This window comes from Gobio gobio (genome assembly GCF_949357685.1).
Source record: "Gobio gobio genome assembly, chromosome: 15".
Taxonomy (NCBI): Eukaryota; Metazoa; Chordata; class Actinopteri; order Cypriniformes; family Gobionidae; genus Gobio; species Gobio gobio.
Window position 1 is genome coordinate 43,028,384 of NC_137108.1, and position 24,499 is coordinate 43,052,882.

At 36.8% G+C, this 24,499-nt stretch overlaps 2 protein-coding genes across 2 annotated transcripts; one reads left to right on the plus strand and one right to left on the minus strand.

The window, feature by feature from the left end:
- The first annotated feature begins 1,248 nt into the window (after positions 1-1,248).
- LOC307139072 (sialoadhesin) lies at positions 1,249-6,736 on the plus strand. Its single transcript, XM_079837873.1, has 4 exons — positions 1,249-1,326; positions 1,479-1,874; positions 4,106-4,202; positions 4,280-6,736. The coding sequence occupies exons 1-4, from the start codon at positions 1,272-1,274 to the stop codon at positions 4,302-4,304; spliced, it is 573 nt and encodes a 190-aa protein (XP_079693999.1). The 5' UTR covers positions 1,249-1,271; the 3' UTR covers positions 4,305-6,736.
- On the minus strand, positions 6,654-21,365 carry LOC307139065 (B-cell receptor CD22). The gene is made up of 12 exons (XM_079837866.1): positions 21,258-21,365; positions 21,119-21,177; positions 20,533-20,889; positions 18,202-18,459; positions 16,583-16,852; positions 14,198-14,467; positions 13,681-13,950; positions 11,046-11,127; positions 10,912-10,960; positions 10,725-10,823; positions 8,048-8,149; positions 6,654-7,936 (listed from the first exon to the last, which is right to left on the minus strand). Exons 2-12 carry the CDS (start codon positions 21,168-21,170, stop codon positions 7,871-7,873), a joined length of 1,875 nt encoding a protein of 624 aa, XP_079693992.1. The 5' UTR covers positions 21,171-21,177; positions 21,258-21,365; the 3' UTR covers positions 6,654-7,870.
- Between the last annotated feature and the right edge of the window lie 3,134 nt (positions 21,366-24,499).

The following is a 24,499-nucleotide window of genomic DNA, read 5'->3' on the forward strand; positions in this document are numbered from 1 at the left end:
AAAATGTACTAATGCCGATTAGCCAAATATAATCGTAAATATGAACGCTCGTATGTGACAGTACATTCCCACATGAAAAAATACTATAGTAAAATTACAGCAAAGCTAAATAACATTAGCAATGGTCATACAGGTCAACTTGCAGCCTGTTTTGTCCACTATACATGCGAAGAACGAATGAGGAATAATTTTTACAGAGGTAACGTTAGGCTACTGTCTCAAATACGTTTTCACATTGCCATAATAGGCGTGCTAATGTTGTTTTCCTCAGCGTCCCAGCATAATGACAGAGAAACGGGCTCTGATAATGCATTACTAATGTTAGCAATGACGAATCGCCGTTTTTATTTACCAAACAATTCCTTAACGTTACCTTTTCAATTCAATGACCCACCTCCTCCATCTGCGCTAACCTAACGTTACTTTGCACGAACATGCATAACTTTGTTTGACTGTCATGAATATTTGAAATGTCCATTTACATTAATTACAAGTTAGCCAAACATAGATGAACCTTACCTGTCCAGGAGAAAATTAGCAACGTTGGCATCAGTCTTCAAATTATTCTCCGTTTTCAGCCGTCTCCATCTTTCAACGGCATCTCTTATACAAATCCTTGTTTTATTTCGGACACTGTCACAACGTTTTTCTGATTCATAACGAGGTCGTTTAGGTTTCGTAAAGTTAGACATTGTTTATCCAAAAAGTTTGTAGCTGCAGCTGTGGTAACTAGAGCAGAGCTGGCAACCCGAATGCAGAAACACTACGGACTTCGTGATTGGTAGATAGGTGGAGGGTGGCGCTTCAGGCCAAAACACAACATGTCAACATCAACATCAGTTGAGGGCTGCAACTTCACTTTTAAAATGACAATATCTTGGCTGGACAACCGTTGTCAGTGATATAAGTATTTGAAATTAACATGATTTCTTAATGTCTAGTGACATATCAGGGCCATTTTATGATTAATTGAAATACATTTCTTACATACAGTTCCTTTAAGTAATATTAATTTTAATTGTTTAAATGTATTAGTAATAGATTGTAGTTGCTTGTAAAATAACATAATTCATAATAATAACATTAACTTATGTAGTTACAAAAATAAAATATGCAAGCACCGCATAAAAAAGAAGCAAAGAAAAAATGTAACTGGGAACAAGAAGGAAGTAACTACATCATAAATGACGACAAAGGGGGAGGAGGAACTTAAAACTAGACAAGGGATGTCTTCACATTATTATTGCCCAGTAGTACTTGAGGCAACAAAGATGATTGTGAATCTCCTTACAGGCATATGGACCCTGACGTCTTTGATTCTGTCAGGTGAGATGATGAAACATCAGAAGAGTTCTCTAAGACTAAGTTTATATACGTTTCTTTTGCAGGCACAGGAATGTTGTTTAGACTTCACTTTGTTTCCAATCAGCTGTTTGTAATAAGATTCCTTCAGTATTACTCATATGCTTCCATTTCAGGCGTTCTTGCTGTTGATTGGATAGTGCACGTTCCTGTTGATCCAGTCTCTGCTCCTCTTGGGTCTTCTGTAGTTCTGGAGTGCACCTATGACTTCCCAGAGGACTCAGACCAGGGAATACGGCATAAAGTGCTGTCAGAGATGTGGTGTCTGAATGAAAGCCACTGCATCACTCCAAGATACGTGTACCACAGTGCAGGGATATTTCCTGAGCCCTCGTACCAGGGCCGCATCAAGTATTTTGGGCAGACGGGGAGCAAAAACTGCTCTCTGATGATATCTGATTTGAGGTCAGCAGACAGCGGCATTTACGTGTTCCGGTTCATCACCGACCACCCGAAGGCCAAGCTACCAGGACAGAGAGGGTTGAATCTACAGGTTACACATCAGACACAAAGTAAGAACAGTTATGCCCTGGACATCCATAGTGCGCTTAAATTGCACATTTTAATAATTTAATTTCCAACTTTTTCAGTCGTTTGTCAGTACCGAATGATTTAACAACCATTTTCGGAGGTAACACTTTAGGGTAACACTTTATTTTACAGTGGCCTACATGTAGTTACTATAGTAATAACTACACTGACAAAAATTATATGATAAATAAGTGACAACATGTTTTTACATTGCTTTAACTCATCCAAATAAGTAAACAAGCAACTTTTTTATGTTATACAAGATTCAACAAATTTTTTAAGTCAGTTTAATGTAATTTAAGTTGAAATTACTTAAACATCCAAGTTTAATGTACTTAAAAATTTAAGTCTGCAGCTTCTTTTACAGTGCATAATTATTTGCTACATACTACATAATTATATGTTACATATTAACCCCAAACCAAATTAAACCCTAATCTTAACCCTATAGGATATAGTTACTTAAATCAGTACTTAAATGTGTAATTACAGTGTAACAAAGACACCGCGTGTAACCCACTTTAGTTTAAGGTCCATCTCTTATTACTGGGATATTTGCTGTTGATTAGTACTTATGAAGCACATGTTAATGCCTTATTCTGTATGAACATATTCTACTGTACATCCCTTAATCCTACCCAATACCTAAATTTAACAACTACATTACTAACTATAAGCAGTAATTAAGAGTTTATTGAGGCAAAAGTCATTAAAAGTTAGTTAATAGTGAGAATTTAACCCTAAAATATTTTTAGAATGTTTATAGTTTTTTTTTTTTTTAAACTCAATCTAACTTTAATATCCTACAACTCCTCTGACTAGTAAAGCATTCCTATTATTTATATGGCAACACTTTACAATAAAGTCCCCTTAGTTAACGTTAGTTAATGCATTAACTAATATAAACTGAAAAATTAGCGATATATTTGTTACAGTATTTATTCTTTTTTTTTAACAAATACAACTGTTTATTAATAATTCATGTTAGCTCAAGTCCATAAAACTTTTGATTTTGATACTTTTAACTAAGATTAATAAATGTTTTTTTTTTGTTCACGGTATGCTAACAAATGGAACATTAATGTGAAGTGTTACCATTTATATTAATTTAACTCCCCTAGATTTAACTCCCCTAAACTAACGGTTGAGTTTGACCGTTTTCGAATCCATTCAGCCGATCTCCAGGTCTGGCGGTAGCACTTTTAGCATAGCTTAGCATAGATCATTGAATCTGATTAGACCATTAGCATCTCGCTCAAAAATGACCACAGAGTTTCGATATTTTTCCTATTCAAAACTTGACTCTTCTGTAGTACTAAGACCGACAGAAAATTAAAGTTGCTAGGCCGATATGGCTAGGAACTATACTCTCATTCCTGCGTAATAATCAAGGAACTTTGCTGCCGGAAAATGAGCCTTTTCAAAAATAGTGGAGTGTTCCTTTAACAATTAACATGTATTCTGAAATAATTAAAATGTTTTTAGTATTTTGTTGTTACTAAAACATACAGTTGGTTAAACATTCCAAATCATATTGTCATCATAATTGACGGTTGAAAAAAACAAAACAAAAACTGGTTTCCACAGTAAAAGTAAAAGCAAAACTTCCGCTGTTAGGACACAGCAAATGTCAGTAGTTCACAAGATGACACTAGAAAACACATTTCCTCAAACAAGAGACACTTCCTCAAATAAATCTGTCTATCTTTCATGACCGTCACTCTGGGAGCTTTGTTAAAAAAAGCTTCAGTTTTAAACAGTGAGCAGTCAATATTTCATTATTTAGCACATGAATTTGTCAGCCACATTACTGACAGTTTGGGTGTGAATGTTGTGTTCTTACTGGTCTGTGGACTAGAAGTAGACAGGAAGTCATGTGATTGTGTGCTTGTGTGGGACCTAGCTTGAAAATGTCTTTCTAAGTGATAAAATAAATAAGATTAAGTAAATTATTTTATCCAAATGATTAAATAAATCCATAAAATAACAGAAAAAGCACTGGCAGCTTATTACCTGGACATTATCCAGTAATTTTATGGACATTTCCGTTAACCCCTAAAACAAAATACAGGTAAAACTACAAAATACAAATTCTGTCAAATGAATACAATGCATTGTGCCCTATTTTTTTTTTTTGAGTGTATGTATATGCAATATATATAATGTAAATATCAATATCTGGAAGAGTTACATTGTCCTAAATTCCTCACAGCAAGAAGTGCATCTTCATCCACTATTGGCATTGTGTTTGGAATTGTCATCATTATCGCAATAGCAGGCATTGCGATATTCATCAGACGCAAGTCTCGGTAAGCAAAGCACTTACTCAATAAGTGTCTTGTTCCTGGCCTTATAGAAACGAATGTAATATGGCTTTGTCTTTCAGGAGAGAGAGCTCAAGATCACTTTAAACAAGCAATCGACATCGTATTACCACAGAGGAGGAGAACAATAACTTGTGGCTGTGAACAAAACACAGATGTATTATAAATAAATGGTTTTGCTTATTTTTTATGCTACTTTTGCTTTCTTTTACAGCATTTTTGCATCCATTATGGAGTCTATTATTTATCTATTTAAATTATATACTGCATATCAAACAGCATAACATAATAACAGATAATTTTTCACTTTTTGTAATCTATTGTATATCATATTGTGTCTTTGCTGTGCATGTCTTACTTAGAAAAATCCCGGTGAAATTCTGCCACCGAACTAGAGGAACTGATCAACACTTCTGAACAAAAGAGAGAACAAAGAACAGTTGAAAGTAATGAATGTAAGAAGTCAGCAGGAAAGATAATATGGATTATTACATTGTAAATCATAGAAAACTGCCTTTCGTTCTATTTTTTCTGGCACATAATTTCATTAACTAAGCACTTGGTACTGTTTATAATCTCAGTTTATAATAGAATAGCGTTCATTGAAGGAATAGTAATTACTGTCAATCTGTTGTTGTTTTTTTACTCACCTGCTCCAAATCATTGACAAATATTCACACAGCCTTTTTTTTTTCAAAGGGTTACAGTTGGTTTATTTCCGGGTAGAAATAATAATAATGATGATGATGATAAAACTCATATTTCCCATCCGATCTCAGACTCAGAGAGCTTGCTGTGTATACATTATTTTAATGAAATATTCAGAAAACAACCTCGCTTTTTTTCTTTTTTGTGCAATGTGACATTGTAAGGATAGTTGGTTTAAACATCTAGAATAGAAGTAGACCTAATACTTGTACTTATTTTACTTATATGAGTATTGATTATTAGTGATTACAAACTGTGTATTATTGCCAGAATGATTAAAGGGGTCATGAACTGGCTTTTAAAAAAAATGTATACTGTTGTCTGAGGTCAACTTATTACGTTCACGTGGTTAAAATTAAAAATCAAGTTTGTTATTTTTCAAAAACATCATAATGAGTAAGTAATAGGCTATTTTCTGCCCTGGTTTTGAGCCTCTCTCATGGAACGCTCGGTTTTTATGGGCGTGGCGCACTGAAGACTTGGAAGTAAACGCACACTGCTATGATTGGATAAGATTTGCATATTATAATGAGCTTCAGCTCCCCCGTCAGTACATGTGGGAATTATTTTGAAAGGGTGTGGGAAAACGGCAACCGGAATGATTCGTCCCACAGGGCTTGCAAAATATCTTTATCAAACAAACACAATGATTTATCTCTAATCCACCCGCAATTGATTGGAATGTTATTTTTTATTACTTGGCCTGCCCGATCGATGGATATAACCGCGAACCGTGCATCACTAACATACACACACACGCACAAGCCTCATTACAGAGTCAGACAAATCAGCATAATCAAAACTTCCGCAATTGTATTTTTCCTTCAAATAACAAGTCAAGAGAGTGAACAACGCACATCAAGAAAGGAATGTTATTTCACTATTTAAGATGATACGTATTGGTAGCCCATCTGGAAAACACATAGCCCTGGGACGTTGGGCTTTGCGAGCCCTGGCCCATAGGCTACATGTCGCAATGAACCAACAACACCTTAAATAAAGGATTCTCCAGCCTATGACAGCGTGCTAAGTTATATTCAGTTAGACACGTACACATAATCAATAGATATCAAACGATCTGTAACAATGGAATACTATCACATATATATATATAAAAAAAAAGTTTTACTCACATTAGTGTGTTGCTTCATTCATTCCTGTGATCTCATCCTGTCTGCAAATCCAGTCTCTTGTTTACAAACGAATCCGTGGTGAAATGAAGGAACAAACGCGCAATGTCTTCCCCACGTGAGCAGGATATTCATTAAAAATAAAGTTCATCCATGCATTCATATTATTGGAATCCGAATGAAGCTTTATTAAAAATAAAGTTCATCCATGCATTCATATTATTGGAATCCAAATGAAGCTTATAGGTGTAAGCTCATGTTTATTGCTTGGAAATTCGATCCGGTTTAGCTCCACGTAGGCCTATGTATTTATCTATAACATGTCAGGCACGAGTCGGTGGGCAGGGCTACAGAATCAGGCGTTCTTCTTCTTCTGTTGAGGCAGGGTTTCACAACACACTCTGGCACATTATGAGATCTCTCGTTTGCTGGGCCTGGTGTCAATAAAAGCTTTCCTTTGACTAACAAGGAAGTTTTCAGCTCCGAAACTTATAGAATATTCTTATATTACCATGACCTTTTATATATCAAAAGCTCAAGGGAAAGTTGATTTCTCAATTCATGACCCCTTTAAGAAAAGAGTCTTTACGTTGACATTGAAAGAATTTTGTTTTTTTATTTGGAGCTTCCTGTGAGGAACCACCGTTACACCATGTCAATTAAATTGAATATTGAAATGGGATATTTTTTATGATGAATTTAATCAAATCTATGGAACAAGATGGTCACACAGCATATTTTTCCCTACTGTTCAAACGTATGGGGACAGTGAGATCTGCAAAGAAATTAATATTTTTATTCAGCAAGGGTGCGTTAAACTGATCAAAAGTGACAGTAAAGACATTTATAATGTTATAAAATATTTCCGTTTCACATAAATGCCGTTCGTTTGAACTTTCGATTTAAAGATAAATGCAAAAAAAATCAAGGTTTCCACAAAAATATAAAGCAGCACAACTGTTTTCAACATCGATAATAATCAGAAATGTTTCTTGAGCAGCAAATCGGCATATAAGAATGATTTTGAAAAGTGGAGTAATGATGCTGAAAATTCAGCTTTGATCACAGGAATACATTACATTTTAAAGTAGAAAATCTAAAAAGAAGTTGAGCATAAAAGTTACCGACCCCCAAACTTTTGAACAGTATTATACAGTATCTCGGTTTTGAGCAACTGAATTTGGTCCCACTTTATATTAGGTGGCCTTAACTACTATGAACTTACATCCAAAAATAAGTACAATGTACTTATTGTGTTCATATTGTATTGCAAAACACTATTGCTGATATTGAGGTGGGATACGGGTAAAGTTAGGGACAGGTGTGGTGGTATGGGTAAGTTTAAGGGTAGGTTTAGGTGTAAGGGAAGTGTCTTCAGTGTAATTATAAATATAATAATTACAGATGTAATTACATGCAGGTAATTTTTTTAATGTAAGTATAATGTAAAAACACAAAATGTATGTACACAATAAGTGCATTGTATCTAATGATTAATTTAAATGTTAGTACATAGTAGTTAAGGCCACCTAATATAAAGTGGGTCCCTGAATTTTTATTAGAACAAATTACAGCTGGACACAGTTGAAAATAATATCCAATGGACATTTCTTCTACTTGTGTGGCCTATTTTTAAGTCTCTGACATTCAGGCTACATCAAGTGGTCCACACGTGCTTTATAAGTACATGTAGTTTATAAAAAAATCCCTGTGTGGTTTCACAATTTCTTCTGTCACTTGTTGTGATATTTCATGAGTTGACCGCTTTAGACACCAGACTCTTCCATCCCCTCTCTCGGTTGCTTGGTGAGAACATTAGGACCACGTTTGAGCTTCTTCCCTCCATCTAGAGGTATGTTTGTGACCTTCACCTGGTCCCGACTGTAAATAAAGATGACAAACACAACAGCTTAATATAACAGAGGACTGCCGCAAACAAGCACACATGGACGGTGTAATTGTGTTTAACCTGGGCATGCGAGAATAATGCACCGTAATGTAGTCGATTTTTCCCTGTTCCTCAGCGCTGCGAGCAGCTTCTTTCAGGGGTACGATGGATGGGTGGCTGATTTCATACATCTCCTCTGGCTCCTCCTGAAACACACACAAAATAAAACACTCATGTGTCACAACAGTGTGTCTCAATTCATATACTATCCATTCTTAATATAAAGACTACAATTAGAGCATCACACATCGCTGTACATTATAAAAAGTATGGTGCCTGTGGTGGTCTACTATTTCTAGTGGATTTTCAGTCATAAATATGAGATGAAAAGTTTTCTAAATCATAATTATGAAATAAAAAAATTGGAATTGTTAAATAAAAAGACAAATTATGACAGACTTAGTAAGAAGGTCATCATTTCAACAGTTTATCTCATAATTTTGACTTTAATCTCATTATATAAAACCCCAAATCAGAAAAAGTTGGGACAGTCTGGAAAACGCAAAAAAAGAAAAAAAAATAAGTGATTTCTAAATTGACTTTGTCTTGTATTTCATTGCAGACAACATGAACAAAAAATATTTCATGTTTTGTCTGGTCAACTTCATGTCATTTGTAAATATGCATCCTTTCCTGTCATTCAGACCTGCAACACATTTCAAAAAAAGTTGGGACAGTAAAGCATTTACCACTTTGTAATGTTGCCATTCCTTTTCACAACACTTAAAAGACATTTAGGGACTGAAGACACCAAGTGATGAAGTGTTTAAGGTGTAATTTTGTCCCATTCTTCCTGCAAACAAGTCTTAAGGTAGGCAACAGTACGGGGTCTTCGTTGTTGCATTTTCGCTTCAAAATGCGCCACATATTCTCTATTGGAGACAGGTCGGGACTGCAGGCAGGCCAGTCAAGTACCCGTACCCTCTTCCTCCGCAGCCAGGACTTTGTAATGTGTGCAGAATGTGGTTTTGCATTGTCTTGTTGAAATATGCATGGACGTCCCTGGAAAAGATGTCTTCTTGAAGGCAGCATATTATGCTCCAAAATCTCTATGTACTTTTCAGCATTAATGGTGCCTTCACAGAAGTGCAAGTTACCTTTGCCAAGGGCACTGACACAACCCCATACCATGACAGACCCTGGCTTTTGGACTTGTTGCTGGTAACAGTCTGGATGATCCTTTTCTTCTTTGGTCCGGAGCACACGGCGTCCATTCCTCCCAAAAAATACCTCAAATATTGATTCATCTGACCACAGTACACGTTTCCACTGTGTGATGGTCCATCCCAGATGCCTCCGAGCCCAGAGAAGTGGATGGCGCTTCTGGACACTGTTAACATAGGGCTTACTTTTGGCACAGTACAGTTTTAACTGGCATTTGTGGATGTAACTACGTATTGTGGTACTTGACAAAGGTTTGCCAAAGTAGTCCTGAGCCCATGTGTTGATATCGCTTATAGATGAATGACGATTCTTGATGCAGTGCCGCCAGAGGGATCGGAGATCACGGTTGTTCAGCTTAGGCTTGCGCCCTTGTCCTTTACGCACTGAAATTCCTCCAGATTCCTTGAATCTTTTCATTATGTTATGCACTGTTGAATGTGAAATATCCAAATCTCTTCCTATCTTTCTTTGAGGAACATTGTTTTTAAACATTTCAAAAATGTTCTCACGTATTTGTTGGCAAACTGCCGATCCTCGGCCCATCTTTGCTCCTAAAGGATTTGACCTTTCTTGGAAGCTGCTTTTGTACCAAATCATAATTACAATCACCTGTTGACATCACCTGTATCAAATCACATCATTATTTAACCATTTTACCTCATTACTAGCCCTAAATTGCTCCTGTCCCAACTTTTTTTGAAATGTGTTGCAGGTCTGAATGACAGGAAAGGATGCATATTTACAAATGACATGAAGTTGACCAGACAAAACATGAAATATTTTGTGTTCATATTGTCTGCAATGAAATACAAGTCAAAGTAAATTTATTAAATCACTTCTTCTTTTTTTAATTTGCGTTTTCCATACTGTCCCAACTTTTTCTGATTTGGGGTTGTAATATCAATGAAAATTATGACCTTTTTTTGTCAATTTCTAATTTATAATCTCATAATTATGACTGTCATAATTTGACTAAGTATGTCAATTTTTATGATTTATGTGATAACTACGACTTTTTATGTACTAATTGAACCTTTTTATCTCAATTATGACTGTATATGTCATAATTATGGCTTATGTCATAATTTTGACTTTTTATGTCATAAATATGACAAAGTTGACTTAGTATGTCAGTATGGCTTAGTATGGCTTACTTTTTTTTTCATATTTAGGACTTTTTATACCATAATCAAGATTGACCAAAGCATGATTTTTTTTATGTGGCACAAATGCTTTCATATTTTAGTGCTAATATTGCTAACAATACATTTTGCAATATAAAAAGATGAGGGTTTTTGTTGAGCAAATGTGCTTAGTTTTTAAATGTATAACCCTAAAAGTTGTAATGATGTATTTTCAGATAGAAAATGTAGCTAATGACAATGTCAGTGGTATCATTTTATGTTGATACATTACTTAAACAACCTTCCACCAGCGTACATACTTTTATTGTGTAGTATGTGAATTGGGACACAGTCCAGAAAAAGAACATCTAGGCTGTGTCCCAATTCACATATTTATATTACAGAGACTGTTGAGTGGAGAAGGAAAACTTACCGGAATGTCTGACATTTTTGTGCTCTTGAAGAGAAACGTCTCTGAAGTTGATTCACTGAACAGAGTATCGTCCACTGGCAAATCAACTACTGGTGAACACTGTTTTCAAGAGCACAAAGCCATTCGATTAATATAATCATTTTGGTTAGATTCAAATCATATAATGATCATATAAAAAAGTAGTTACCTGTTTTTCTTCCTCAATATTTTCACTGTCGATACGATGCATGTTTTTACTGCAAAAGAAACGTGCAATGATATGCATTAGATCAAAAGACAAGATCAGATATTCACCATTTGAGCCAGCAAACATACAATCACCTGATCATGACGACCACGGTCAATGAGATCAGTCCGATAGACACGCCCACTGCTGACGCCAATGCGATCACCTTCAGTCGGCCTGGACATATAAACCACATCAACATAATCATGCACCTCAACTAACTATGTTTATGGCCAGAGGCCTCTCTCATAGTAAAACTGGTTGCATATAATGCACATGCATTTTAGTTGGCCAAAAGGATTGAACTCTTCGACACTAGTTATCTTTTAATTGGCTCATGCAAACTGGATTTACCTTATGCTAATACAGTTTTTAGTTTATATATAAAATCATTGTTTTGGTATAAAATCATTGTTTCACTGTTTTATGTTTGGGAGTGTTTTTACAACTAAATAAACACACACACACACACATCCATATGTCTGGTTCACTATCTTCGTGGGGACACTGTATATTCAATCCCCTTACACTAACCCTACCCTAAACCTACCCATCATGGTCTAAAAGGGTTGTCCTTAGTCTCTTAATGAGTCATGGGTGTGTTTTGGGCATAACGTGCAATAAACCAATCAGAGTCTCATCTCCCATTCCCTTTAAAAGCCATTTGCACTTGCACCATGGCTGATTCACTATTTACATGGCGAAATTTGCGAGCGGAAAGACTGAATGCTTCTTCAGAGAGGAAGTGTGTAATGAGCAAAGTGTATGTGCGTTGTGGACCCACATATAGGCACATATTACTAACGCACTCTTAAAAATATATATATTTATATATATAAATATTGCGGCATTGACTTTAGACTTTTGTTGGTCAATGGTGTAGTCGTTTTCTTGCCTCAAAATAGCACCGCGCCAACAACGCGCCTGAATACACCTTGTTTTCAGAACAGCACGCCCATGGGCACACAAATGGCCGTAAATGCATTTGCTATTTAAACAATGTGGCGCAGGGCGTGAAAATGATAACTGCGTTGGGCTGAAACTAGCAAAAAAACACTTGGCGCCGGGTGTACGATAGGGCCCAAGAAGTCTCTTATGCTCACTAAATGATGTTTTATTAACAAGGTTCGGGAGACGCACATTCAGATAATTGACACAGGTGGAGAGCACTCAGCCAATCAACAATAGAGGTGTATACGCAGCAGTCCTGCGTATGATGAGCCAATACCAGTTAAGTATCAGTTGCGCTGGGACCGGGACTCGGACATCTTTAGGTGTCAGCGCCATAGAGAAACATTGGAAAATCCGAAGCTCTCATTTGTTTGATGGTGTTTATGCTACAAAAATGCTAAAATGTCATGCCTGAAGTACTGCAACACTGATTCCAGGGATCCTGAGAGGATTTTTTGTTTGTCATACTCTCGTTGAGTTACGATTAAAGTCCCTGCTAACATACAAACCGAAATAACTAACTGTTCGTCATGTAACACTGTAGGTCAAAAACACGAAGGTCTACATTTCAGTGCCTCTCCATATTAAACTGGTTCTATGTAAATACATTTAATTTTAGATATGTCCAAGCTCTACATTATCTGTCCTACTAAGGAGGACTCCTATTTTGATGGGTATTATAGTCTACGGGTAGTGAAAGGAAGAGCTAGCACGCAGTTTATCGGAGTTGTTTTGCAGATACAAAGTTTACCAGTTATTAACCGCACCCCCGAAAAGTCATAAGCTCTGTGTATATGTTTGTTTACTGTTAGTTGTATGAGTGTTTTTGTGTAATTTGCTGTGTATGTTAATGGTAATGCAACGGAGAGAGATAGTTTGTGAATGAGACGTTAATGCGCACTTCTTATGCTTTGTTTGTCCAGCTCTTACAATGATTTTTTGGAGTGAAAAAGGACATAATAAACTTGATAAACCATCAGTTAAGTTTGGCCATCACTCGGATGGGATATACGCTACATTCTGTGTCCAAAAACATCTTGGGATAAGGTTTTCACACTGACAGCTGTCACTGTAAGATATAGCAAGTTCTGTTTGTTTGTCCGAGTTAGTAACAGTAACTAAGGTGGGCGGGGCTTACCGATAGGTCAATTCCGAGCTCGAAGCCCTCCCCCCGGACAGCACGCCAAATATGCATTAAATTACTCTCTATAAATTATATGTAAGTGCGAACTCGTGAAGCTTGCATTTATTTGATCAAAAATACAGTAAAAACTGTAATATTGCAAAATATTATTGCAATAACAATAAAACAAATATTTTAATATAATTCTAATTAATTTTGTATAAAGCTGAATTCTCAGCATCATTACTCCAGTCCAGTGTCACATGATCCTTCAGAAATAACTATAATATGCTGATTTGCTGCTGCTCAAGAAACATTTATTATTATTATCAATGTTAAAAACAATTGTGCTGCTTAATATTTTTGTGGAAACCGTGATACATTTTTTGCAGGATTATTTGATGACTAGAAAGTAGACAGCATTTATTTGAAACATAACATTATAATTGTCTTTACTGTAACTTTTGATCAATTCAATGTGTCTTTGTGGAATACAAGTTTCAATTAAAAAAAAATACAGCAGTAACAGCAATATGATAAAAAAACATAAATGTTCAAGAAACATTACATTAAAATATTACATGTATTAATACTAATAATCATAGGTAGATGTTTGATCCTCATTGTTGAACACAGTAATTGTGTAAGGTACTGACCTCGAACTTTCACCGTCAGGACCGGCGAGCTGTGAGCTCCGATGCGGTTGCGGGCCTCGCAGTAGTACTGGCCGCTGGCTCGAGGGCTGACCTCAGCAATGGTGTAGCTGGGACCCGATCGAGTTTCCCAGGCGTCAGCCGCATTGATCCGGTGCCAGGTGTAGTTCTCCACCGCCGGATTGGCCTGACTGCTGCAGGTCAGCGTCAGCGAGCTGCCCGCTTCGATCACAGTGGAAGGCTGAGCCAAAACAGAGGTGTTTTTGGGGGCATCTGAGACAGAGAGAGAGAGAGAAGGGGAGATGTTAAAAGAAATAAAGAAAGAAACAGATGGGGATCTAAAGACAACTGGAGGATTGAGGTCACCAGCAAGTTTCATGTCTAAATTGAAACTACAGAATTGGTGCTTTGCTCACTATTAATATATTTCAATACAATCCAACAAAATAAGCAGTTCACACAGGCATAGGTATAGTTTATAATATAATTTATAATATAAGACTAATAAGTAAAAACTTACAAAGCACTGAAAGAGAAATAGTGGCGGATGTCTCCATGCCAAAAACATTCCAAGCGGTGCAGTAGTACTGTCCGGCATGATGGGAACGCACGCTAAGGAAGGTGAGATTCTGCACAGAGCCTTTGGTCCAGGGCTGCCCGCCGTTCACTTTGTACCAGGAGTATTTCTCCACGGGAGGGTTGGCGTTGCTGCTGCAGGTCAGATTGACAGCAGACCCTTCCATGATGTCTCCTTTAGGACTGATGAGGATTCTTGTGTTCTTTGGGGAGTCTGGAAACAAGCATAAGTATATTTTGCAATCCATAAAAGCACTGTTGTTGCTTTCAAATACAAAGCAAACATTTTGTTAAGATTTATGTTTTTGAAAAAACTGCATTTATTTGATGAAAATACAATAAAACAGTACAAATTAAAATAACATTTTTCTATTTTAGGTGATTTGCTACAGAACATTTTATTGTTATGCTGGTTGAAAGTCTCTTCACATCCTGATAGCAATCACTAAGATAAGTGGTCTAAATGTATATCGTCTGTGAAAGGCGTATAGGACCATCAAATGTTCGTCCAATCATTGCGTTGGGTCCAAATGCAATGATACAATGTCCAACCTGCCTGTCAATGTATGTATATTCATACCTCCGCACACTCTGCTCACGCAGACATCACACGTCATCTAACTACTGATAGATGGAAACCTGTGACGCTATACTGGAGTGGTTTGTGACTTGAATGGTGGCCTATGCGGTTCAATGGAAACTCTATCAACGGCAAAATGAATATGCAGCAGTCAGGTGGTACAGGTCAGTGCTCTTTGAATTGTTTTTGTTCATTATTATTGAAATGTTGCGCGCTTTGAGACATGAGGTAGTTTAACGGCGTCTCTCGTGAGCTCTCTGCTGTGTGCTTTCATGTGTTTTGAAGGAGGCATGGCTTTGGAGATGCTTTCAAAGCTAGCTCACTATTGCTAACCTCTCCAAAAATTGCCTACCATACAGTTAATATATTTAGATCCTTCAGAAACCATGATACATTGTTCAATTGCTAGGGTTGCTTGGGTAGTTGCTAGAGTGTTGATATGTGGTTCTTAACTTCTTGGTATGCGGTTGCTAGGTGGTTCCTAATGTATTCTAGGTGGTTGCTTATTGGCTCATGCCAAAAAATCCTCCCTATAGGACCTAATGGCTTGGTTCCTTCTTTCGATATATGTCAATAGCTGCTTTTCCACTGTCGGGCCGAACAGTTCTAAGAACTGTAAGAAACGGTTCCACTTGAGATTGGCCAACCCGATCTCATGGCAATTCGTACATATTTTACGAGGTGGCTAATTCGTACGAATCTGTACGACCTCAGTCGTACGAATTCATACGATTTTTGCTAAATCGTACGTATTTGACGAGTTGCCAAATTCGTACGTATTTGTACGAATGACTTACCTCAAACCCCGCCCCTAAACCTAACCGTCACTGGGGATTAGACAAAACGTACAAATTCGTACGAGTGAGGTCGTACAAATTTGTACGAATTAGCCACATCGTACAAATACATACGAATTGGTTGTGAGATAGCGTTGGATTGGCCCAACGGAAAATGGGCTTATGTTTTATAATTCAACATTTTGAAAAGCAGTAGCTCACTTGTCCTACATAAACTGCACAACTTGAGGTATCAATCGAACAGTAACTGTTACAGTAACTTGTAACTGTTACAGTAGAACTGCACAACTTGATACCTCAAGTTGTGCAGTTTATGTAGGACAAGTGAGCTACTGCTTTTCAAAATGTTGAATTATAAAACATAAAACCATTTTCCGTTGGGCCAATCTCAAGTGGAACTGTTTCTTACAGTTCTTAGAACTGTTCGGCCCCGACAGTGGAAAAGCAGCTATTGACATATATTGAAACAGTGTGGGACAAGTCATGTACCAAAGTTTAATACTGACCCCTAACCCTAAGTATGTAGTGATGTTTGACTTAGCAAGTGAAAACAGGAAGTAAATACTCCTTTCATGGCTGAGCATCATGTGGTTTGCCGATTTGCCCTACATTTGTACACTTGACTTGAACTTTGATCAATTGGAGGTTGGTAGACAATGTGTGACAATGTGACATAATGTCCTGCCAAAATTAAAGTTATTACACAAGAACCAGCAACTGAAAAAACTCACAAAGACATTAGCTCAGCAACATTGGAAACATGTGTCTAATTAGGGAAAGTGAAAAGTTGAAATGTCTGGTGACATTTCCAAAACAAAAAGGAGGTCATGTTGACCTATTCACTGATAAACTGCACATCATGCAGTTAAAGCTGCTCTATTTAGAAATGCATGCAAACCAAACCCGTAATGCATAAATAGATAATAGATACATAAAAACAGAGGCAACCTACAGGTGACATTCAGTAAAAGTGGTCTGGACCGGTCTGTCCCGAGTGGGTTGCGGGCCACACAGAAGTATTCTCCATGGTCCCTGTAGTCCAAACTCCACAATCTCAGCTCAGGTTTAAAGCTGTCTGGCATGCTGCCACTCTCTCCTTCCTTAAACCAGGCAAAACTTTCTGCTGGCGGAGCTCCATCACTACTGCAGGTCAAAGTCACCGAGTCGCCCTCTCTGACTGCTTCTCGGGGGGTGATCTGTACCGTGGTGTAGCGAGGAGTATCTAAAACACAGGAAAAAGAGAAATGAAATGCAAGTGATAATGGGAGAGGGCGACTGACAGTAACTGCACACTTTCAGTAACCTGCTTTAATCACTGCGTGTACTTGTTTTATGAATATGGGTCATTGACAAAATAAAGCTTCAAAAAAGGTGTTTTTAAAAAATATTTTCAAAACTGATGTAATGCATATTTTTGAGTCAGGAACAATGTGTTTAAACAAGTGTCAGTTGTTAAATAACATTTCAAAGTGTTTAAATTCATTTTTTGACTGTTTTTTATGTCAGGCAGTACAACCAAATTGTATGTATATACTGTAGTTGTGTACACCTGACATGGAAAGTGTACAAACCTAACCTGATACTAATAACCTAACAACATTTGAGAGAGACCTTCAATCCTTTTCACTCTGCCACAAGGATCAGTTGGGCTCCTCTGGATGATGCATTATCATGTTTACTGTTATTACTTTGTTAATCCTGATTATCCTGATATTTGGGAATGTACAAATTTCTGGACAAAAGTCTTTAAGTTATCACAACAGCTTGCAGTTTTTTATCTCAACAGTTACACCACCTGACATTTTTGGGGACAAAACATATTTAAACAAACATTATTTAAATGTTCTAAAAATGAATTCAAACTATAAACAGGTTTTTATAGAATAAAGTGATATATGTCATGAATTGATCAAATTATTTTAAAAGGGAATAATGCACATGGACACAAAAATATGCATGTCATGTCATATTAAATGAGAAATGTATGTTACTGTATATGCTGCCACACAAAGCACATTATAGACATTTTAGAATATTGGTGATACCCATGTTTTGTTTATTGTTTATTTCTGTTCTCTTATGCTCACCAAGGCTGCATTTATTTGAAAAAATGCAGTAAAACATTAATATTGTGAAATACAATTTAAAATACATTTCTATTGTAACATATTTTAAAATATAATTTATTGCATATTTATTGCGAAAGCTGAATTTTCAGCATCATTACTCCAGCCTTCAGTGTCACATGATCCTTCATTATTATTATCATTAATGTTGAAAACAATTGTGCTGAATAGTATTTAGTGGAACCCAAAATACTTTGTTCAGGATTCTTTGATAAATCGGAAGTTCAAAAGAACAGCATGTCTCTACTGTCACTTTTGATTAGTTTAATGCACCATTGCTGAATAAAAGTAAAGTGTTATTTTAATACGAATTTAATATTAATTCTGACCAAAACCATATACAGTTTATAGGAAGTATGTGAATATATATGCACACACACACACATACATACATAAACACACAGAGAACTTTTGTCCATAAGCACAATAAATATTTTATACTCACATCCAAGAGCCAGGGTGACTCCCGGTGACTGGACATTTTGCGGGGGTATTGGGCGGCAGGTGTAGGTACCTGCATGCTGGCTGTCAAAGTTATAGATGGCTGACATCTTGCTGGACTGCCCCAAGTTGATCCCATTCCGATAAAGTGCAAAATTCTTGCCAGATGCGGCACAGCCTCGCGCCACACAGCTCAGGAAGACCGTCTCGCCAGCAGCAAACATGTTGCCAATTCTCGGTGGATGTACGTTAACCTGCAGCTCTGGAACCAGGACAACATTTCACTGCATTTGGTCCATTCTAACACATGCTAAACTATTTTAGGAGCAGCTAGATGGGTTTTCTCCGCAATCATATGCAAATACACAACAAAAGTTTTTACTTTCTCAAATGATTTGATTTGTCTGAATAAAATATGAGTGCAACATTTGCAGGGCGTTTCCAGGCCATTGCTATCCCTGCTGAAAAAAACAGCAAATGCTGGTTAGGTATATTTTGAAGCATGGCTGCTGGTTTGAGCTAGTTTAAGCTGGTCCTTAGTTGGTCATTAGCTTGGTTTAATCTGGTCAAGTGCTGGTCCAAACTGGTCCTAAGCAACTAAGGACCAGCATAAACCAGCTCAAACCAGCTGCCATGCTTCAAAACATACCTAACCAGCATATGCTGTTTTTTTTCCAACAGGGATGTAGTTGGTCTAAGTACTTGTATATAATTGCCTATAAAAATATTGCCAAACACTCTTACCACACCTTCCACCCTGCCCACTGACAGCCATTGGTCGAATAAACAGGTTGAATCCCACCCCAATAATTCTATTGGCTTACTCATACTATCATTCAAACATTTGAGGTCAGTAAGAATTTTTTTAAAGAGGTCTCTTTTGTTCATCAAGGCTGCATTTATTTGACAAAAATACAGTAAAAACAGGAATACTGTGAAATAATATAAGGATTTAAAATAATAGTTTTTTTATCATGGCATATTTAAAATGTAATTTATTCCTGTGATCAAAGCATCATTACTCCAGTCTTCAGTGTCACATGATCCTTCAGAAATCATTCTAATATGGCGATTTGCTGCTCAGGAAACATTTCTTATTATTATCAATGTTGAAAACAGTTGTGCTGCTTAGTATTTTTGTGGAAACAGTGCTACATTTTTTTCAGGATGAATAGAATTTTTTTAAATATAAATATTTTATAACATTATACATGTTTTTACTCACTTTTGATCAATTTGATGCACACTTGCTGAATAAAAGTATTATACATTGTACTGACCCTGAACTTTTGAACAGAACTGTATAGTAGTATCTACATATTAAACTGAGTATTTCAATATTTTAACAAAAAAAATACACTTTTAATCTTTAAAATGTGGCCTTTTCTGGTCAAAATGGTCAAGTATGATCTCTCTCTCTCTCTCTCTCTCTCTCTCTCTCTCTCTCTCTCTCTCTCTCTCTCTCTCTCTCTTTCCCTTCCTTAAATTTACAGTATTATTATATTGACATTTCTTCCTATTTTTCGGTATGTGAAAATATTTGTCCAATGAAAATATACTAGAATTTTGCATAGTTTATTTATAGGTACAAATATTCTCGTGATAAATTGGAATTCTATACTTTTTCAAATGTTTTAGTTGGTCAAGCAAAATTAGCCATTTGGAAGGCTAATAAAATTTAAATGGAAGGACAAGAAGTAAATATGGTAAATATATTTAAGGCCTTGGTTGAGTCTAGAATTAGATTAGAATATGAATTTAATAAAATGAATAGCGTCTCCTAATGTTTGAGAAGAAATGGTGTGTAAACAAAGGGTTGATTTTTATAGAAGGTGAAGAGATTTTTTTAACTGGCAATGAGTTGTTAAACATGATGTTTTTTGTATGTTAAAAGTATCTTTTTAATGGTAGGATAAATTGCTGTTTAAAAAGTATCTCTCTCTCTCTCTTCTGGGACTACACTCTAAAAAATGCTGGGTTAAAAATAACCCAAGTTGGGTTGAAAATGGACTAACCATTGTTTGAACCCAGCATTTGTGTTGTTTTAACCTAGCGGTTGGGTTAACTGTTTGCTTAAAACAACCCAATCGCTGGGTTAAAACAACCCAATTGCTGGGTTAGTCCATTTTCAACCCAACTTGGGTTATTTTTATTAACCCAGCATTTTTTAGAGTGTACCGAGAGAGTAACCCCTGATAGGAAGCTAACTGTATATGAATAACATAACTGTATGTGATACCCCTAGTGACCTGTCTGTTCAGTTTTTTGTTGTTGTTGCTTGTGTTCTACTAAAAGAATATAAAAATGTAAAAAATAAGATAAAATGTGGCCTTACCTGTGACGGAGAGTGTGATTGCATCAGGAGACGTCCATCGCTCCTGCTGGTTGTCAGTCTCGAATCTGAAATGGTACATTCCTGCATCGCTCAGCTTCACGTTTGCGATCTGCAAACTGCATCTTTTGTGGCCCCCCATGTATTTGACCCTGTCCCTGTACGAGTGGCTCAACAGATTCCCGTCAGTATGGTAGGCGATTTCCCGCCGGCCCTCCACAGAGATGTGGAACCACATGGACCGTGTGGAGCTGTAGGGCGAGGGGTAATCGTATCGGCACGGCAGTGTTACCGTGGTCCCGGCCCAAACGCAGATGTCCGTCCTGGAGAAATACACCAGCCATTTACTGGCCCTGACTCCTATAAAGCAACAGAAGAGTAATCAGAGGCCGGCATTGACCTCGGTAAGGTGTGCGCTGTTGATGCCAGGGATAAAAACAGGAAAAAACACAGATCAATACAATATAAATAACCTGTGCACCAAGGGCACTCAGGTAACGTAAGAGCACAGATTGAACTCAGAGCATCTGCATTAAGCAATCACACCCATTTATCCCTATAAAAACGCAAGATACCTGTCCAAAATTACCTGACAGAAGAAGTGTAGAGTAAATGAAGGTCAGAATTATGCGTACCCACATCTCAGCCCTGTGTGTAAAAGCAGGAAAGACCATAAGTAACTTCAAAAATAATCACCAAATCTGCACCCGTTTATGATGTAACAGTACCTGGTACTGGTGTTCCTCAGCAAACGCTCCCAGCCGTCTCTGCGGACACATGAACGCACATTTGCTGAAGAAGGAGATCCGAGGGGCACCAGACGCACGGGGTAGGACGCTGAGCTGCAGAAAGCAGAAGTTGAAGGATGTGATAGGCTGGCCATCCCCTCTCTCTCTCTCTCTCTGAGTCTCTAAACTCAGTGTCTGTCTCCAGTGAAACTCTACTCCACCTTCAGCAAGGTGCACAGGGCAATAACCACAAGTTGCTGACATACACATTACCTCCTGCTCACACACACAAAAAACATGTTTAGGGGAACTGAGGTGTCAGGAAGCACTTATTTTAATAACACATTTACTTTGACCCATTTTTAAAATCAAATTACCTGACTAAAAGGACATACAAAGAAATGTTTTCTTATGTTAAAGGAAATGAATGGTTTCTTAGCCTTAAGTAAAGTATTGAGTTTCTTGTATTTTGTAGTAAACCACAAAGTAACCACAACATTATTTTGGTAACACTTTACAATAAGGTTTTATTTATAAATATTAGTTAACAAGGACTAAGAATGAACAATATTTCTACTGCATTTGTTAATCTTAGTTAAAGGGATAGTTCACCCAAAAATGAAATTCTGTCAATAATTACTCACCCTCATTTCACTCCAAACCTGTAAGACTTCCATTCATCTTCTGAAAACAAATGAAGATCTTTTTCTGACCCTCCATTGACCGCTATGCAACTGACAATTTGACCCTTTTAAAAAGTTCATAAAGAGATTGTAAAACTAATGCATATGAATTGGTTCTCTTCAGAAAATTTGGACTAAACCGCTCAATTAATATGGATTGCTTTTACAATCTCTTTATCAACTTTATAAAGCGTCAAAAAATTGTGTAGCTGCCAATGGAGGAGAGAAAGCTATTAGATTTCATTAAAAGATCTTCATTTGTGTTCCGAAGATGAACAAAAGTCTTACGGGTTTGGAATGACATGAGGGTGAGTAATAACTGACAGAATTTTCATTTTTGAGTGACTAACCCTGTTAATTTGTATCTGTTACAAATTACAAATTGTGTAAGTTCACACTGCATTAACTACAGTATAGTTAATTTCATTAACATACAAAGTTTAATAAATGCTGTAAAAATATATTGCTCATTGTTGGTTTATGCATTAACTAATGTTAAGAAATGAGACCTTGTGTTTCTTAAAGCAGCACTAGGTAACTTTTCAACCTTTATATTTTCAAACCTCTTGTGATGATACATCGACTTACAATGGGTTGAATGACACGTCTGCCATAGCCTGACGGGGTCTGTATCGTTTTTAATCGTACTTTTAAACTTCGGGTTTCGGGTAGTAACCCGAGAAAAAAAAGAACTACAAAATTCGACTGCTTTACGACATATAGGTCACTTCCACCACCACCCCCACTTCCTTAAATTCGGACGTGCGAGAAAAACTATCATTTGTTTGCCGAATGTTATAGTCATGGCCGAAGCAGCACAGAAAAATAAGAAAGCAAAGGTTTTGTCGGAGGAAAGCAAAAAGAGGAAACGAGAAAGTGATCGGATTAAAGGCAGGACGAGGATCAACATTGGGCAGCGTTTGCTCGTTGGCGTGAGCTGAAGGAGGAGGGGCTACATTCTTGCCAGTAAATACGTAAATCATAAATCAAAATCATATTTTAGGATACCTAACATGTCTGTGATATTGGTGTATTTGTCTTGCCTCAAGCTATAATGCAAATCGATTTTTCAATTTTGCAGATTCATCTAGGGTAGCTTGATATTATAATATTGACGATATATGGTTATTACCTACCACTCAAACATTGAATTGAAGTATCATAGATTCTGTAAAACGGTAACCAATAGACTAGGCTACTATAATGACGCTGGCTTGTAAACGTGAGCATCGCGATCATTTGGCGTTTGAAAAAAATAAAAACCATGAAATTATATTCATATGACATGCTGAAACATATGCCACTGTAACGTTACCTGAGATGAAGACATTTCACACGCGACGCAAGCAGAACACCTGCATGTGAACTCCTCCTGCAGTGTTCAGGGCTATCATAGTTGTCATGTCAACAAATGCACGTGCGATGCATCCACTGATGTAGAATGACAGTTTACGACAGTAGTAGAGGACAATACTGTTTCTCAACTGTAGGGGGACCCCGAGAGCAAAAACTACCTAGTGCTGCTTTAAGTGAACTTAACTAATATATGCAATTTTTTACTACAGGAACAAGAGTGGCCTATCTGATGTAAAATCGTAGTAACCATAAGTAAAGCCATATTTCATGGCTATTAGCTGTGGTTTTACCACAGGAACAAAAGTTTAACGGTGGTAGTTGTAATAACCTCAAGAAAACCCCTTCTCAGGCTAGCAGGAAGACGTAGCAGATGTGTTTAAAAGTAGACCTTAGCGACCTCTTGTGGCATGAAGAAGAAAATGCAGTAGAAAATTAAATACAAATTTCTAAAAGAGCAACATTTATTTAGTGAATCCAGAATTAACTGAGCTCTTTCAGTTTTACATCAACTCAATATCAGTTATTCATATAGGGAAAGCTTTTAGACTGACTTTTTAGAAATCCGATTGCTGACAACATTTTAAACCAACCACTGACAGCTTCAAAAATGTATGTGACTGAAAATCTTTCTGGGACACTGGCATATCACTGACATGCTACATGCTGCTTACACCAACTAGGCTAATAAGCACAAATGTTGGTTCACACACTGCCCAGGTTATATTGTTGGTCTGTTTTTTTTCTTTTTCTTTCTTCTTCCTGTTTTACGTGTAGATTTCCTATAGTACTCATGAATATTAATTAGAAAAATTACACTGGCTTCGTTACCATTAGTTCAGTATCCTAATTAATATTCATAAGACCATTCAAACAAGTAGGTTTGACCATAGATAATAAAGCCTTTATTATGGATATCTATGGGTTTGACGGTGTTCCGGTGTCGTGCCGAATTTTTACTTGCACGCCGGTGTTTAAATACGGTTGTAAATGCACGCCGGTGTTTAAATACGGTTGTAAATAACAATAACAAAAAAATAAATTTTACATTTTAATTAATTAATAACTAGGATTGGCATACAAATGGGAATTATATATATGTATATATATGTATATATATATATATCCAGTCATCACAAACGACTAAGATTGGTTCTTCCTGACGGCGATGAGAAAAGTAACAGTTACCACGTGACAACTCTTCCT

Bases quoted from the DNA above. Each gene is read 5' to 3' on its own strand.
- LOC307139072 (XM_079837873.1), top strand. From the start codon at position 1,272: ATGATTGTGAATCTCCTTACAGGCATATGGACCCTGACGTCTTTGATT. The intron at 1,327-1,478 runs GTGAGATGATGA...CTTCCATTTCAG, and splicing joins GACGTCTTTGATTCTGTCAG to GCGTTCTTGCTGTTGATTGG. The intron at 1,875-4,105 runs GTAAGAACAGTT...AATTCCTCACAG, and splicing joins GGTTACACATCAGACACAAA to CAAGAAGTGCATCTTCATCC.
- LOC307139065 (XM_079837866.1), bottom strand. From the start codon at position 21,170: ATGTGGGTACGCATAATTCTGACCTTCATTTACTCTACACTTCTTCTG. The intron at 20,890-21,118 runs GTAATTTTGGAC...GTTGCTTTATAG, and splicing joins CTCTACACTTCTTCTGTCAG to GAGTCAGGGCCAGTAAATGG. The intron at 10,824-10,911 runs GTAACTACTTTT...TCTTGAAAACAG, and splicing joins ATATTGAGGAAGAAAAACAG to TGTTCACCAGTAGTTGATTT.